Source organism: Rhea pennata, chromosome 3, assembly GCF_028389875.1.
Source record: "Rhea pennata isolate bPtePen1 chromosome 3, bPtePen1.pri, whole genome shotgun sequence".
NCBI lineage: Eukaryota > Metazoa > Chordata > Aves > Rheiformes > Rheidae > Rhea > Rhea pennata.
In genome coordinates this window covers 105,693,063-105,710,828 of record NC_084665.1, presented here as the reverse complement: position 1 = coordinate 105,710,828, position 17,766 = coordinate 105,693,063, and the positions used below count along the sequence as shown (strand labels likewise).

The window sequence follows — 17,766 nt, the reverse complement described above, 5'->3', positions numbered from 1 at the left end:
ATATAAATTGCTATCCTCCTGACATACCCATCCTACTTAGTAAATAATTTTTAGATTATATTCCACTGAGTAATATGGTTCTGTTCTTGCAATTGTCCAACCTGAATCAGACCTCTTAGTTTTTTCTATTAGAAGAGGAAAAAAAATTCAATGATTTACCACTTCATCCATTTTATCAGTTTGTGGACGTTATCCTTGTATTTCATTTCTGTAACACTTTTTTAAGTCAATCTGTTGTCAATACATTTTAAAGTATAATTTATGACTTCTGAAACTGCAGTTGCAGTAAATTATTCGTATCAGTAACATAAAAGGAAATTCTAGTCACAGCTTCAACATTACTTTAGAGATATGGCCTCACAGATCATAATTTACTTAGAAAATGTTCTGTTTATTGATCTAGCATATTCTAATAGATCATCTACTGAGGAAAATGTAGGTAATATAACACTTGCCGTTAGTAAGAAGAACATTGTCAGCATGTAATACTGTAAGGAATACTCACATCAGACTGAACCTGTTTAGTCCTCAGTGTCTGTCTACTAAATTTCTCTTATTTAATATGCTGTTCTACAAAGCACAGATTCTACATGTGCTTTTTTCAAACGAAATCTTGCTTAGCCAGATTTTGGTTTTGCTCATATCTGAAATATAAAGAGATGAATTATGTCTATCCATTATGGATGCACTGTATTACCAGAGGAAGAGAAGAGGCCCAGAAATCTGCTTCACTTGAGCACTCATAAATGCACTGAATTCAACTGGTCATTTCAGACACCTAATGGTAAAGGATGAACTGAGACTGTTCCATCAGATGCTGAGCTCATTATTGCACAGCAATGTATTATACACATTAATAACCCATCACACTGGGAATTGATGCAAAAGTTTACATGCATAGATACACATCCTATATGTATAACATATATATGAAGACTAGGATATCATTGAGTGGTAGTATCTCTTTACTCTGTTTATCCTGTCTGTTGTCAGTCTCCTTTTCAGTCTTTCTTCTCCAGTAATCTTCAATTTATTGGCCAAACTCAACCAAAACTTAAAGACGAGTAAATGTCTCAAGATAATTACATTCAGACAAGACTTGTGAAAGTCAGTAACTCAATGGAAAGAGAAGATGTCCCAAATTAATTTCTAGACCCTATGAATTTCTATACCCTTTCAGTAAGGAAAGAATATCCACTATACATCCTCTTTGGCAGCAGCAGACAAATCAGAATGGTCAAAGCTTTAGACCTTCCCCAAGACATTCTTGGGGAGGTATTACAACTAACAAAATGTGAGATATTCTCATGTAGATCAAGAAAGAAGCAAAGTACAAAGTGCACAAATCCATAGGAAACCAAGCTTTACTAGATCTGTTATAGATAAAATGACCTATTAAAAGTTTGTCATGTTACTTTCATGGGTATGGGTAACAAATTAGAACAGTCATTTAACTTCCTGTGTCTATCAACTCTTTCTGATTTTTCTGTTGTTATGTTCACTATGGACACTGTAAGTTCTTCTGCAGTCACTGACTTTTTCCCTACTGCAAATGAGTGTTGAGATCACAGAGACCCACAAAGGCTTTTGTTTAATATACATCTTACTCACCAGCAATGTTGAAAAGAGTTTTGTCTTTTGTTTACTTGTTCTGTCACTACTTTGCAGTGCTAGTCATCAAATATACAGTGGGATCACCCTCCCTGATGCCTTAACTGATATTTTGTCCAGATTGTACATGTGGAACTGCAGAACCTGCAATAAAGGCTACTCATGTTCTCCTTTAGTGCTTGGAGAACCTGACTGGAAGGAACCAATATAATGAGCTGAAGAAGAGTTTTGCTGAGCTGTGACTACCTGGTATGATCAGCATGGATCATTCCAGTCTTTTTTTAGTTAATGAAAGCCAAGAGGGAAATTTGATCTTAGGCTACAATACCCTTTGAGTCATTACTTTGAGGACAGAAAGATTCTAAAGTAAATCTAGTTTAGATAGCACAGTTAAAGGCTTTAAATTATGGAGAAATTAATACAGGTTACACTTTTCCCATGATGATTCTCAGCTATCAAATTAGCCCCAGTGCTATCTATGCCACATGGCACTTAGAAAAGCTTTTATCCTGTAATAAATTATTGCAAACCCTATCATGTTTCCTATACTAAGTAAAATTTCCAGTAAGTGCAAAAAATACTTGTACCTTTCCTCATATAGATCTCTTTCCTGAAATCTGTGATGTACATCTTGACTTATGTGTGATGATTTATTTGGTCCTCCATTTACTATTCTCCCTAATGCCTCTTCACTTATAATATGAAGCTCCTGTTTAGCAATACAGCAAAGTGTGTTAATTAAATGAAGTGCTGGCACTAATTTATTATGTAAATACCTGGAGGCTTCTATTTGCAGTGATGCCATATTCCAAATCTATAATATTTCTAAAGAAAATAGAAAAGAATTATAGTAGTTTTAAGAAAATACTAATGCCTTTTAATTTATTTTTTCTATAAATATATGCAGCTGCAAATTCCTTAGAATTTCTTATTATTTATGTATAAATTATAAGCTGGCAGCTTTCCAGTAGAAAAGGTACTCAAGGAAGGTTTTAAAGAGAAGATAAACAGTGAGTAGTATGCACAAAGAAACTTTGGCCATCTGTGCCTCAAGGAAAGGCAAATGAACATGTTACTGTGAGGTAAACCAGTACTATAGGTACATAAACTACTCCATAGCACTTGCCTCCTTGCACAGTAAATGTGGATGTATGTCATTCTCATTATCATAGAAAACAAAAAAACATAGAAAATCAAAAAAAAAAGAGATTAAAGGTAAAAGATTAAAGAAGTATACTGATTGAGGTCAAAACAGCAAAAAAGAAGAAACTAAGGCAGAGGAAGATAAAAGAGGAAGTAATATAACGGTGGAAAAGGAAGGAAATGATAGAGGAAAGAGAAAATTTCCAAATTTACCCACTAATTTTCAGACTACTTCTGAATAAATAATTAAGTATGAGACCTTTGAACAGACAAAGCTGGTATATTTGAACTGAAGAAAGGGGTTTCTAAGTGCACTCTCAGCAGTTACATTCTTCTAAGGAAAAAGCTGGAGGCAACAATCAATTTTTCAGCAACAAAGGAAGTACATATATAGCTAGATAAGGATGAATACCAATGATGAAAGTATAAGGAATTTGTTATGTTGATGGTTCTACATTTTAAGGATCACCTCCGGTACCTGTAAAAACAAACCAAAAATGTATTCTTATATTAAATACTTCTCTTTTTTTTTCTTTTTTTTTGAATAGGTGAATATTTTAAGTATCAAATAAATAGATTCAAGGAGGCGTAGTCTCTTTTTGTTTTCCAAGAAATAGGCTAAATTAATAAATAATTTAATGGCCCAGTCAGACAGGAAGAGTACTTCTGTGAGGAAAGCAAATACAGATCACTTTCAGTGCAGTAATTTTTCAGCTTAATAGTGACAGTAATGTATTTGTATAATTCTTATCTTGGAAGGTACAGTATAAACATTTCATAGTGAATATATTGCATATTGCCCTCTTTTGAAAGAGAAAACTTATTTTCCTTGTCCTTGACCTGACATTAGTATATGAGAAAACTGAAGCATTAGAACTTAAAAGTATTTAACAATGTTCTTTTTTGTTTTTTAATGGTTTCCTCTAAGCCATGTAGATATGACTTAATATTGTCACTTAAAATTTTGTCACATCCTAATACATTCCCTCTGTGTTGAAGCTAAACGTTTTGTTTGTCTTCAAGAGCATCTACTATATATCACCAATCTTTCTGGAATATGGTTCTATTGTTAGCTCTAAGATAACAAAGATATTCCTAAGACTCTGTCTTGAGATTGACCATTTCTTCATTTCTATGCTTCTATAACTTCTTTTAAAAAGCTCTACTTCCCCTCCGCCCCCAAATTGTCATTTCCAACTCAGTATGTCATACTTAGACCTATCAGAGGCTCATAAAATTGACAGCTCACAGCTAAATCTTGGGATAGTAGACATAGCTGATATCCTGAAAACCAGTCTAATGACACTGGACACCAAGGTAAACATAAAGCTTAGTAGTAACTACTGCCTCCATTCTAAGACAGGATGCAAAAGGGAAGGTCAGAGGGAAAGTAAGAAACAAGAATGTAACCATCAGCATGTATTTGCAGCTGTTTCTTGAGGAGGGAAAAAGCTTGAGAGTTGGATGTGTTCCTACAGTTAACATTAGCAATCATCTGAGAAAAGTAAATAAAGCAAATACTACCAGAAATAATGTCAGGAGCAGTAGGTGTGCTCCTTCAGTTAGCTTTGCCCATACACCAGAAAATGCAGCACATTCCCATGCAGCAGAAAATTTGAAAATACTTGAACTGTTTCATCATGAGACAAGTACTGATCCCAAGTCTCCTTCTTCCTTCATTACCTCCATTTATCTTTTTAAAGAAAGTGAGAATCAAAGTTCCTTCTAATAAATTCACAAAGGAGACACTTAAAATCAATGCAGGAACCAGTTCTGATTTAGGAATATCAGTTTTACAAAAGGGCTCATATTTGAAATTAGACACATTAAAGGAGAAGATAAACAAGATCCTTTGGGGCATTTTCTTTCAGTGGAGTCTGGTGTATTCCTACTCTGATATTTTCCATCATCATGAGGTATGCTGCTGATTATAGGACCCTTCCCATTCAATCTATGAGGAATATCCTCCATCTAAAACAACACACTTTGTATACTCACCAAGTTGAATATATATTAAAGTATTATTTGCTGAAATTCAAAGTGCCTTAAACCCTTTTGGTTCTGATTCAGTAAGAGTCCAAACTGTGATGTAGTTGATCAGCCAGTAGTGGACAGGTGGATATGATGAATTTGATGATATGATATGAGTCTTGGCTCTACTGACTGTATGGAACAGATTTTAATCAAGCATAATTAGAGATTAGATGTGTAGCACTCACGTGCAAATTAAATTCTATCCTAAATGTCTATAATGTGAGAACTGAGTCTTTTACTCCAGCCCTACTTCTGTTACAGCATCATCCAATAAAGCTTCAGTAATCTTTTTAATAAAATAGTATCCAGAAGCTATGCTACTACACTTCCTACTACACTTCACTCTCATGATGTCTTGAAAGGTAGAAATATCAATATTATTAACAAAAAATAATAATAAATACATAATATATATATATACAGAAAATAGAATACAGTCAAAAATATGACTTAAATAATTACTTCTGTTTAAAAAATAATACGTATACTTGCTTTTACTCAATATGCAATATTTTTTATCATCAGCTGCACATACATATAATTCTGTGTTACAGTTTATGTATTTGAATTCAAACTGAGGATGAACATATAATGTGCTGAGCTATACCTAACATGATCTTTTCCAGTTGGCTTGCAAATACATTTTACCTGCTGTGTTAAGACATATGAACTCTGTTATTTATTGCTGAGATGCATCTATGACATTGCACAGAGCCAAGGCTACCCTGGAAGTCTTGTACCATACTTTAGAACTTCTCACTGTTATGCTACAACAATGGCTTTCCTATAAAATCACTTTAGTTACACTTTGTGTTCTAAATTATACTGTTTGATTAGGCAAATAGCAGTTACCACGAGATGGTTTAGTTCAGGATCCTGCAGGAAAGAAGTAAGGCAACAAGGAGGATTGCAACCCTGAACTTCAGGAGAGCGGACTTTGGGCTCTTCAGAGACCTAATTGGTGGAGTGTCATTTGTTAAGGCCCTAGAAGGAAGTCCAGGAGAGTTGGCTAGTATTCAAACATGACTTCCTCCAAGCTCAAGAGCGGCACATCCTTATGAGTAAGAAGTGCAGCAAAAGCAGCAGGAGACCTGCATGGGTGAGCAAGGAGCTCCTGGCCAAATTCAGACAGAAGAAGAAAGTACACAGAATGTGGAAGAGGGGACAGGCTACTTGGGAGAATTATAGGAATGCAGTCAGAGTATGTAGAGATGCAGCGAGGAAGGCTAAGGCCCAGTCGGAATTGAGTCTGGCAAGGGATGTCAAGGACAACAGGAAGGGCTTCTTCAAATACATCAGCAGCAAGAGGAGGACTAGGGAAAATGTGGGCCCGCTCCTGAATGGGGCGGGGGCCCTGGTGACAAGGGATACAGAGAAGGCAGAGTTACTGAATGCCTTCATTGCTTCAGTCTTCATTGCTAAGGGCAGCCCTCAGGAATCCTGCAGCCTGGACATGAGGGAGAAAGTCCGGAGAAGGGAAGACTTTCCTTTGGTTGAGGAGGAAAGGTTTAGAGATCTTCTGGGCAGGCTAGACATCCACAAATCCATGGGCCGGGATGGGATGCACCCATGGGTACTGAGGGACCTAGCGGATGTTGTTGCCAAGCCACTCTCCATCATCTTTGAAAGGTCCTGGAGAGCTGGAGAGGTGCCTGAGGACTGGGAGAAAGCCAATGTCACTCCAGTCTTCAAAAACGGCAAGAAGGAGGACCCAGGCAACACTAGGCTGGTCAGCCTCACCTCCATCCCTGATAAGGTGGTGGAACAGCTCATTGTGGATGTCATTTCCAGACGTATGGAGGAGAAGAAGGTAATCAGGAGTAGCCAGCATGGATTCACCAAGGGGAAATCCTGCTTAACCAATCTGACAGCCTTCTATGATGGCACGACTGGCTGGGTAGATGAGGGGAGAGCAGTGGACGTTGTGTACCTTGACTTCAGCAAGGCTTTTGACACTGTCTCCCATAACATCCTCCTAGAGAAGCGCAGGAAGTGTGGGTTAGACGAGTGCACAGTGAGGAGGATTGAGAATTGGTTGAAAGGCAGAGCTCAGAGGGTCGTCATTGGTGGCGTGGAGTCTAGTTGGAGGCCTGTGGCTAGTGGCATCCCCCAGGGCTCAGTATTGGATCCCATCCTGTTCAATTTCTTCATCAAAGACCTGGATGAGGGGACAGAGTTCCTCCTCAGCAAGTTTGCTGATGACACCAAGCTGGGAGGAGTGGCTGACACACCTGAGGGCTGTGCTGCCATTCAGAGAGACCTGGACAGGCTGGAGAGTTGGGCGGAGAGGAACCTCATGAGGTTCAACAAGGGCAAGTACAGAGTCCTGAACGTAGGGAGAAATAACCCTAGGCACCAGTACAAACTGGGGGCTGACCTGCTGGAGAGCAGTTCTGCAGAGAAGGACCTGGGAGTGCTGGTGGATGACAAGTTGACCAGGAGCCAGCAATGTGCCCTTGTGGCCAGGAAGGCCAAAGGTCTCCTGGAGTGCATTGGGAAGAGTGTTGCCAGCCGGTCAAGGGAGGTGATCGTGCCCCTCTACTCAGCCCTCGGGAGGCCTCATCTTGAGTCCTGTGTCCAGTTCTGGGCTCCACAGTACAACAGAGACATGGAGCTACTGCAAAGAGTCCATCGTAGGGCTACAAAGATGATCAGAGGGCTGGAGCATCTGTCCTATGAGGAACGGCTGCGAGAGCTGGGCCTCTTTAGCCTGGGAAGAGAAGACTGAGGGGGGAATCTTATCAATGTGTACAAGTACCCAAAGAGAGGGTGTCAAGGGGACGGGGACAAACTCTTTTCAGTTGTCCCATGTGACAGGACAAGAGGCAATGGGCAGAAATTGAGGCACAGGCAGTGCCGCCTGAACGTGAGGGGGAATTTCTTCCCTGTGAGAGTGACAGAGCATTGGCACAGGTTGCCCAGAGAGGTTGTGCAGTCTCCTTCTCTGGAGATCTTCACAGCCCGCCTGGATGCAACCCTGTCTGACATGCTCTAGGTAACCCTGCTTGAGCAGGGAGGTTGGACTAGATGATCTCCAGAGGTCCCTTCCAACCTTACTGATTCTATGATATAAAAAGGAAGGCAAGGCAAGGAAAACCCCACAGGTCTACTTCAATGTAAGTGGGAATTTAACCAATATTTGGTTTTTTAATACCTGAAATCCTAGTCATTTTTAAAGGGACCTGAGTGAAACAAAAAAAGCCATTAAAGTGAGCAAATTCTAAAATGGCTGAAACTTTAGTCTATCATGTCATATCTCTCTAAAATTGCAGACATTGTTCCAGTAAAAGAAGCATAAAGAAGTTTAAGGTCACAAAATATTTAGGTGTTATATTTCATATCATTTAACACCAGGCAGTAACTGGTTGTCAGAAGCCAACTGAGAAGACTAAGATGAAGAAAATATTGCGGATAACTCATCATTTATACTTTCTGTGAATCTATGAACAGAACTTACAAACTATTCAGAGGGTTCTCAAATTATAGTATAGCTTCATATAGCTTCATAGTCAGAAGCAAAAATACTTTCTCTCAAGGAAAGCGTCTGTGCAGATAGGGTCAAAGAATAAAATAAAGAAGTAATAAATACTAAAATAAAGAGTAATAACGAAATATAAAGTTAAAGCACACTAGTTAAATGTCATTAAGCAGGATGTTGGACATGCAAAATTGAAGAGGCTAGTGTTTGTTTTTTTACTTTAGGTAATTATAACAAAATGAACCCAAAATACTTTTGACTAGAAGTGTCCACACTTCAAATAATACTTCTTAGCTTCATACCTTTAATTAATCCATTTGCCTTTACTGAGCGTAGTCCAAACAACTCATATACTAACACAAATTCTGTTACTATTGTGTAAAAATTAAACTTACACAGTTCTGTACATTCTTTGGCCAATAAAATTGAACTAGGTAATTGAGATAATCTATATATTTTAAAAAATTGCTCCTTACAGTATAACCAGCTACAAAAATGGAATTTGTAACAATGGTATTAAATTCATAAGAAATTCATTTGAAAAGGAAATATCAATATAAAATATCAGCTTAGAATTAAACAGAAACAAAATCACCAACTCTAGAATTAGGTATCAAATACATCTTAGTAGTTTTAATGCAATAGGTAAATTCAATATAAGTATTTATTAAATATAAGTATTGAATTAAATATAATATATTATAATGTAATTATATTAAATATAAGTATTTTTCATGCTCCTTGGATCAAAATTAGATGTTCTGGCAACAAAGGCTCATATCTTTTATCGAACACACAGCTGAAGGTCTCTCTAAATACAGAATACTGTAGCAAATGATCCTAATAATAATCATTTTAGGCATAATTCAAAGCTTATTCATATCCATGGTCTCATCGAATTCAGTGACACTGCTCACCAGTAGTGACTGAGCATCTTAAGCTTTTTGATGAAAAGTTGATATACTTCTAGTATAATGTGTATATAAAGTTTTTCTTCACAGTAATAAGTAATTTATTCTAAATAATAATAGAACTTAAAGCATTATAAACAATTATACTTTTGAATAGTTTAAATGTAATATTAACTCAGTAAATTAAGTTATAGTGAATTTACCCAGGGGTATCATTAGCTGAAGAGATCATAGTAAAGATTTGAATAGTATTGTTTGTATAATGAAGTCCTAGAATTTTTGTAGGAGTTCTAAAAAAAAAAAAAAAAAAAAAAAAAAAAAAAAAAAGAAGAAATCGAATCGCTATAAGCTGAAACAACTTAGCAGGGCAGGATAAGCAGTGACATAACTAAAGCAGAGATCTATGTCACTCATTCAACAACACATTTTCAAGAAAAATATTAAGAATGTTTAAAGAAAAAGTTATGAGCCTAATTACCTGCAGCTATCCCTACATTTAAGGAAGAGAGAAACACCCATCCAGAAGGCAGATCAGCCTGCCTCTCAGTACAAAACACTAACATTTGTTTTGGCTTGCTGTAATATCAATTTTTTTCAACCAAGTATTTTGTTGATTTAACACAATAAATAATCTCTACATAGCTCTTCAAAACAGAAAGGTAGAAAAAAACCTACAAATACATTTTATTTCCAAAATCTAATATCAAAATGACTTTCATTCTCACGTATTTTGTAGAGAGACAATGGTTTTCTAAACAATTGATGTGCAGTGGTACAAACTTTTGAGCATATTTAAATATGGCACAAATTTTATTTTTAATGCTGTGTGAAGGAAAAAAGAATATACAAAATTGGACTTTTATTTTCAATATACCATGAGAACCCATCTTTTCACAGAATTCTCAGGGTACGTATATGATCTAGAGGGCACAAGATGTACAGATGAGTCTTCTATGAATTCAGTGACCTTTCTCCCCACTCTGTTAAATCCTCAGACTTATGAAAGAGAATTAGAGTAATTCAGTAGCAATGAGCCTGTACATTTTCAAGAATACACAATAGAAAATTTTTGTAAGTAGGTCTTAAAAGATCTATGCATTTTCAGTGATAAAGAATGAAAATAAACAAGGTATATGATCAAGTTTTCATGTATAGATTTATCTTTCCTTTCAGAAAATAAGGCCTATTCCCTTAAAGATTATACACAGGCTTAATTTTAAGGATCTGAGTGGTCCCACTGATTATAATATCATTTTTCACTGTCTTAAAGTAATTATATGTTTGAAGAACTGGAACTCTGAATAAAAATTTCAATTCTATTTGTTATAACTGCTATAAAGAATTGTAGCTGTTACTGTTAATGAGAATCAAAATTGCCAATCTTTGCAATACCCAAATTTCAACAAAATAAAATTAATTTGGTGTTTGTTTTCCTAAGTTCATCACAGGAACAGGAGGAAAAGGGTGGAAAAATGTTAATTTTTGGAATATAATTTTTTATTTCAGAAAATTCCCTTTGAATATATAAACAAGGTTTACATTCTAAATTTCAGATATTGCCCAAACTTTGAAAGCATGCCAGAAGCTTCACAGAGAAAGGCAGAAGGTGTACTGCATAACAACAGAAGAGACATAAGTTTAGGCTAAGCAAATTTGTGGCCTACTACTCTGTGGTAGAGTAGAAGAGGGGAGGTTCTGCAGCTATAAGTCATTACCAGGGCAGCAGCCTGGTAATCTCTATAGGAACGAGATAGCTGCTGCTCAGCGAGAGACTTCTTCCCCAGTCAGAGTATAACGTAAGACTGCTGGGTGCTGCAGCAATCAGACATGCTGGTAAACATCCTATTACTTGTGGTAGCATAATCTGACCAGTACCTGCCTGTGATTAATTTTTCAAAAAGTGGGTTATTTATAAACATTCTTTACAAATAATGCTATAATATTAAACAATATAAATCAATAATATCATCTAACTGGAACTAATGTCTACAAAACAAAAATTCTTAATTCCTTGTAGGTTATTACATACATATAACTACTTGCATGGAAGTAAGAACCACAGAATTATATTTTTTGTATGGGGGAAAATAAGGAGGTCAGTAGTGGACCAGAGCTGAGCTATCGCAAATTTTGATTACCAATTGACAAATCGGCAAGGTAACCTCAAGTCCCAAGATCTGCCTATTATCATATTCTAGTTAGCAGAACTTCTATTTTAGAACATGCTACAAGAATGAATCTCAAAATGAATTATCTCAAAACCAACATTAATAGTATTTGTGTTCCCTAACTATGAACAGAGAAAATTTGTTCTGAGTGAGAATGTTCTTCTGAAGTTCCCTAGCTTTGTGTTTTGAAAGACAGTAAATCAGAAATACCTGGTTTTTTTGTGACAACGTATGACATAAACCAACCTTATTGAAAAAATGAAGGTTCAACCCAGTAAAACCATATAGGGTGTTTTATCCCTCCCTCCAATTAATTTCAGTGTCTTTAATTGGGCAACTCCAAAAAATAAGTTTTTGTAAAGATTACAAAGTTGTTAGGCATAAGCACATTTAATATAATATCTACACTTTGTACTATGGAGCAAATATATTCTTTAGAAAAACCTGTAAAACACTTTTTTTACCAGATCATTGAACTAACTATTGCAACCATACTACCTTTAGCTATCCCAAAATCCCCTGTCAGTCAGGAAAATAATATGCTAGACCAGAAATAATTGCTGAAATAACGTTGAATCTTGCCCTCCTATAGACATTGGAGTTGAAAACTAGAGTTCTTGCATCTAGCAGTGTTACCACAGGCTAGGGAAAGTAGCAGGGAATCCAAGGCAGTAAGCTTTATGAATGGCACATCTTGGAAGAACGAATTGAAACAGCGAGGGATAGATCCATACTTAGGACATACTGAAAATGCTATATAAAGCACAAGAAGCAGATAATAGTAACCAGTCAGTAAGACTTAAGAGGAGTATTCCAAAGTAACTTATTCTAAAAAGATTAGCAAATAAAACAGCACAGTTACCAAGATTTTTTATAACTTACAGCAGGTACTTGACAAAGAGTCAGAAGAGTACCATAAAGTTGTATTTGCAAGCACTAAAACTCTAATAAATGACTCAGTAGGATGCTGATTAGCATTTGCAATAGTGGGACCCAAAGGAAGCAAATATGGTAAGTGAGAAATATCAACTCTTCGGAATAAGCAGAGCATTAACAGAAATACTTGTGAACAAGAGAATAACTAAACTTAACCTAGAATTTTGTATTACTCAGAAAAAAGAAAACAGAAAAACATCGAACTAATCATGATATTGATATGGTTGGTTAAAAGCCTGGAACTACACTACTGTCCCCATGGGAAATGCAAACTTTGTTTTCACTTTGAACTGAAATTAAAAATTTCCCCTTATTTGGAAAATTTGGAAAAAGTAACATGTCAAAATCTTTTATTTACTCTTTAAAATGATTCTAGCAAATTACATTCCATTTTTTTGCATTTTTTGCACCTCTTCATTTAGACTACTTTTTCCACACTGCACTGAATGTTTATGTTCCATGATGTATCCTGCATTTGAGCATAAAAAGGGTTTCAAGCATATCATGCAAAAATGTGGTCCTTCCCTTCCCATAAGGTAAGCAGGACATGAAATCCCAAGCTATAATTCTCATGATGTAGTATAGCAGCATTTCAATAGAAACTTGCCAAACAACAGTTGACATGGATGAAGAAAATGTTTTGGTTCATCTACTAAAACAAATTCACGTTACAATAAATAATTTTTTTGAATGAGTAATACCTGAAATACACAACTTTCTTACTCCTTAAATATGAATTGTTTTAGGAAAGTGTTTTATAGGACTAATCATTCAAGAAGAAACATTGTCTTGTAAAATGCTATGTGTAAACTAACCAGACAAAAGGACATGAATACATTGTTGGAGTTAGCCAAAACAAATCTAAAATATATAGTAATAACATGTCATGAACTGTCTCTGTACTTTAAAAAGAAAATAAAAACAGACTCTGGGCTTTTTGATAAAAATTTTCATATCTGAAGGGAAAAAACTAGGATCCTCAATCTGATCTTAAGATCAGATCTTCAATACAACATTCAATTTTCCAGTGTTCTGTGACTGATAACTTCAACAAAGTCAGCTATGAAAATCTTACATTTGAGCACATCTAAAAATCAATCCATTATTTTTGAAATGTAGAAATGAATTTACAGGAAGTAATTGATTTTTTATAGTTCCTAGGTTTCAAAATACTTGCAAGATATATTTCTTTGGAAAGAAGTAGGAATAAAGTCCCATTTCAGTCAAATAGTTTGTAAAATAAATGCATTTTCTTTCACATCTTTTATTATTCAAAGGATATGTGTTCAATCTAGATTCAGTAATTCAAGGAAACAAAACAACTGTGAACACAAAAAGAACCTGAAAAGAGTGTATGTAATTAAACATTTGATTTTTTTGAAGACTTTACATTCATAATGGTCATGTTCCTAAAGCAAATACTCATCTTTCCTAGAAACAAGAAGTTAAGAAAAAAATCTTCCTCTGTTGCACTGCTAGACTAATTCAAAATTAATAAAAAGTCTTATTCTCTATTGCTCATCTTGTCTGATAAATGAAGCCTGGAACTGAAAGAGTCAAACCTCCCTTTTCTTCCTACACTGTGATTATAATTTGTCTACCATCATATCTCTCTACTTTCCATTTAAAAACCTGGATGTAATAATGTGGGTTTTTTGCTGTGTGAAAGCTCCAAATATTGCTCTCCTACCTCTTCCTTTTGGATATAACTAAGCATCAATCTCTTTGGTTCTGCAGTTCCTTCAGTGTATTCTTGTGGCTGTTGAACTATCAGCCTGCCCACAGATCACTTGAAAATGTCTTTTAGAGCCCAGTGAATAGAGCACTAAGTCACACTAACATGCCAAGCTAACTCATGGATCTCTACCATAATGAAATTCTAAATTCATTTAAAAACAGTTATATTATAGTAAATGAATAAAACCTGTTTATTATTGTAGTAGGCTGATTTTGATTCATAAATAAGTTTTGTTCACAATTATTTTTTTCATAAATGTCAGAGCTTCCATAGAAAACACATATTCCGTACAATTTAATAAATAGCACTACACACTCAGTATCTTGAAATCAGCCAGGAGATTACTGTCTTCACTTTATCAAAAATGGGGAAAAAAATCATTAAATTTCTTGAAAAGTCAAGGGAAGAAACATCTAACAGAAATGTGCTACAGGAATAGTTTTAAGTCAAAAGTCTTTAGGCTGCTAAGACTCTCTACTCTCAGCAGTAATTTAATATATTTTTTTGACACACAATTAACTTTCCTGTTATAAAAACTCATTGTATTTGCAAATCAAATAAGGTTTACATATTATTGAATATACATTTGAGTTGATGTATTTTTCAGATATCTTTCATAGTCTGACTGCTTTATATTTAAAAATGTCAAGTGTCTTAATACTTTCTATAAGATTTAGTAATTTTAAATGTCAAAGGTCATTCACAAATAATCACTTCTAAATTGCTATATAAAATAAAATATAATAGTTTGCTGCTGGAAAAAGACACACTTTCCTTCAGAGAAGAGAATTTCCTTTATACTAGGAAGTTCCACAATATGATTATTTTGTGCTTTTGCCTATTTTTCCTCCATATGCACTTTTACTGCTTATACAAAGCACTGTGTCTGCTTTATTTTAAGTGAAATAAAACACTCAGCTAATTTTGCAAAGAAACAATGCTTACATCTCAATAGCATGCTGCAAAATGATCTTTTCTGCAACTGAACTCATTCATTAATTTACAGTGAGATAAATTTAAACAATTTTTTCCTTAACTATATTAATGAAGTCAAGAATATAGTCCTCAAAAAAAAAAAAAAAAAAAAAAAGTATTTGAAATAAATGATTTCTAGTGGTGAAAATACATATAGATTCTATATTCTACACCTTATGGCAACTCTTATTCTGCATTTCACTACAGAAAAGTAAAATATATAAAAGTGAAAGATATTTTAATTTTTCATTTTTTTAAGGGGGTAGATAGGGGTCTCTTTTTGTCATTTATTGTGGAAGGATATTGATTTTACAAAAATAGAAGTAAAAAATCATCTTAGTACTTACAGTATAAGGATACTGAACTATGACTATTATTTTATGCATAATTATTCATGATTTTGTATTCAGAATCACTACTAGAAAACAGTAGTTTGAAAATGCAGGTATTAAACACAGAACAATAGCAGACAAAAAAATTTGATGTATTTCTGTTTTTTATCCTGTTTTAAGACTGAATGGAGGCTATGTCAACACACAGCTACAAATTGTGAAATTTGATATCAACTCATTTAGCAGTGTATGATTTTGAATATTATTTTATGTATTTCATTAGAAACTGAATTTATAATTTGAAGACTGTAATTGAGATCTATTACTCTGGACATTTTCACCAATATAAACTGATATTCACTGACAGACTTTTATAACGTCTGTGTTTTGGTCATCTGCATGTTTAGACAAACATACACAGTTGTATGTGCTCACACATTTATTGAAATATATATTTTAAGATATTTTTAAAAAATCTGTTGTTTGAACCAAGACAAAGACAAACTGCTTACCTTCTCTGGATCAGTTGTTGTAATGACCCAAACACAGTGTGCGTTGTCTTCATATTGGACTGGATAATTTGGCGATGTGATAATCCCGCTTGGTCCACGTAAATTAGAACCGCATGTTCTAGCTAAAATGACAAATATCAAATCACATGCTTTCCACCAGGTGCTTTTTACAGTACACACTTCTTAATAAACTTTGTAAAATTGACATACAATTGCTAAACAATCACTTGTTGTGAAATAATTATCATGTTGATATATTCTGTAACAGTCTGCCTTTGAAGAAGTTTCATCCAGGCAGAAATATCCTGAAAATGACCTATAGACAATGCAAATTAGAACTTTTCTGTCAATCAATCTAATATTTCTATTACTTAATTCCTATCTAAAGTAAAGATGCTAAAACTGACAGTCTAGCTCACGTCATTTTTAAGTACTTTTATACCTTTTTATTTTTAAATATCTGAATTTCAGAATTTATCAGCATAATTCCCATTAAGTTTTGATGTAATTTAAACTCTTCAGTTACTTTAATTTCAGTGCTGATAAGAGGAATGACTACATTCACTAAAGCTTGTTCATTCCTTTCCTGAAAATTGGACTAGAGCACTTAATGTAATTTTGGCAATTCTGAAAATTTTGCTTTTCACCTTTTTTCTGTACCTGCTTCCATTTTGAAGAATGAAATTATAGCATTTCCTTACCTCACAGAATTGTTTTCTGTGAAAATATCTGGCTATCTTAATATAGTTCAATAAATTTCAATTACATTCCAGACGTCATATTTAAGCTTCTCTTACCAATCTCTGTCAGCAACAGCCAAAAATCCTCTCATCCACATAAGTAATTCTACCAAAGTATCACTGGGGAACATTAAAAAGCTGTCCATGCTTATGATGTGGAAAAACATAACTCTTCATGTTTAAGTATGTCACTATACGCTCTCTACTACCATATAGAAAGCTTGGCACGCATCTTCCAAGCAAAACAGATTCTCTCAACTACTAGAATAACAAGAGCAGATTCATGTAAACTGAGAGAGGGCATTCTCACACCAGCAACGGGTAGAAACCTCTAGCATCCCAACTAACATATAATTAATTAATCTTACACAAGGTCTGCAACAGCAGGCACTAAATCAGTGATGCAATCTGGTGGCAACAGGCCATAGAATATGGTCTGTACCTTGTCTTCTCTAGTCATTCACTAGGAAAAAAAAGCTAGGACAAGTCACACTTTCTCACTGGTGTTCCTGGAGTATCTTGCAAGCAGGTTCTGCAGTTGAAGCTCTGCCTAAAAGTCTGTTTGGGAAATGGAGGTACTGCAAAATGTTGCAGAAAAATTGTTGGGTAGCCTTGTATACCACTTAGAGAAATTAGGAATGAATTGCTGGTAGGTTTCTATGTAGAGTTCAAAACACCCAGTAACACTTACATTAGCATTGTTAGGGCTCTGAGGGCACTAATAGGCCTGAATGATCCTGACAAGCCTCATGTGGAGCCTCCACTCACAACCCCTACCCATGGGCTCAGGGGCTTGAGACTGGGATGTTAGTCCTTATTTGAGCTCCATCTTGGGATGACACAAGACTGTGTCTGACCATGGTTGCCCTCACCCTGATCGTGACCTGATTTCATGGCTTTCTTTAGACCTGCCTTCTTGCAGGATGTGCCTGATGATTTGGGTTTAGAGCGCCCTCAGTTCCCCCCCCCCCACACCCCACTGCCCTCCAGCACGTGGCTGTCTGACAAGCACGGTCACTGGAACTGCATGCTGTCTAATGTGGTAATTAAGGTCCTAGCCAACGATAAGACAGTCTTGTGATTATTCATCAGCTTCGTAACCCACCTCCTCATTTTGTTAGCCAGAATTCCAGAGTAAGTACAAAGTCCAGCTTCTTCAGTAAGATGTGATTAAGCTTGCAATGGCTT

General features: G+C 35.3%; 1 protein-coding gene across 1 annotated transcript in view; it reads right to left on the bottom strand.

Annotated features, from left to right (window-relative positions):
• The window catches only part of CSMD1 (CUB and Sushi multiple domains 1), a 1,182,441-nt gene that overhangs the window by 357,755 nt on the left and 806,920 nt on the right, over nucleotides 1–17,766 (bottom strand). The window contains exon 10 of the mRNA XM_062571121.1: nucleotides 15,839–15,960. Within this exon, the coding sequence (XP_062427105.1) occupies nucleotides 15,839–15,960 (122 nt within the window). The remainder of the gene's footprint in view (nucleotides 1–15,838; nucleotides 15,961–17,766) is intronic.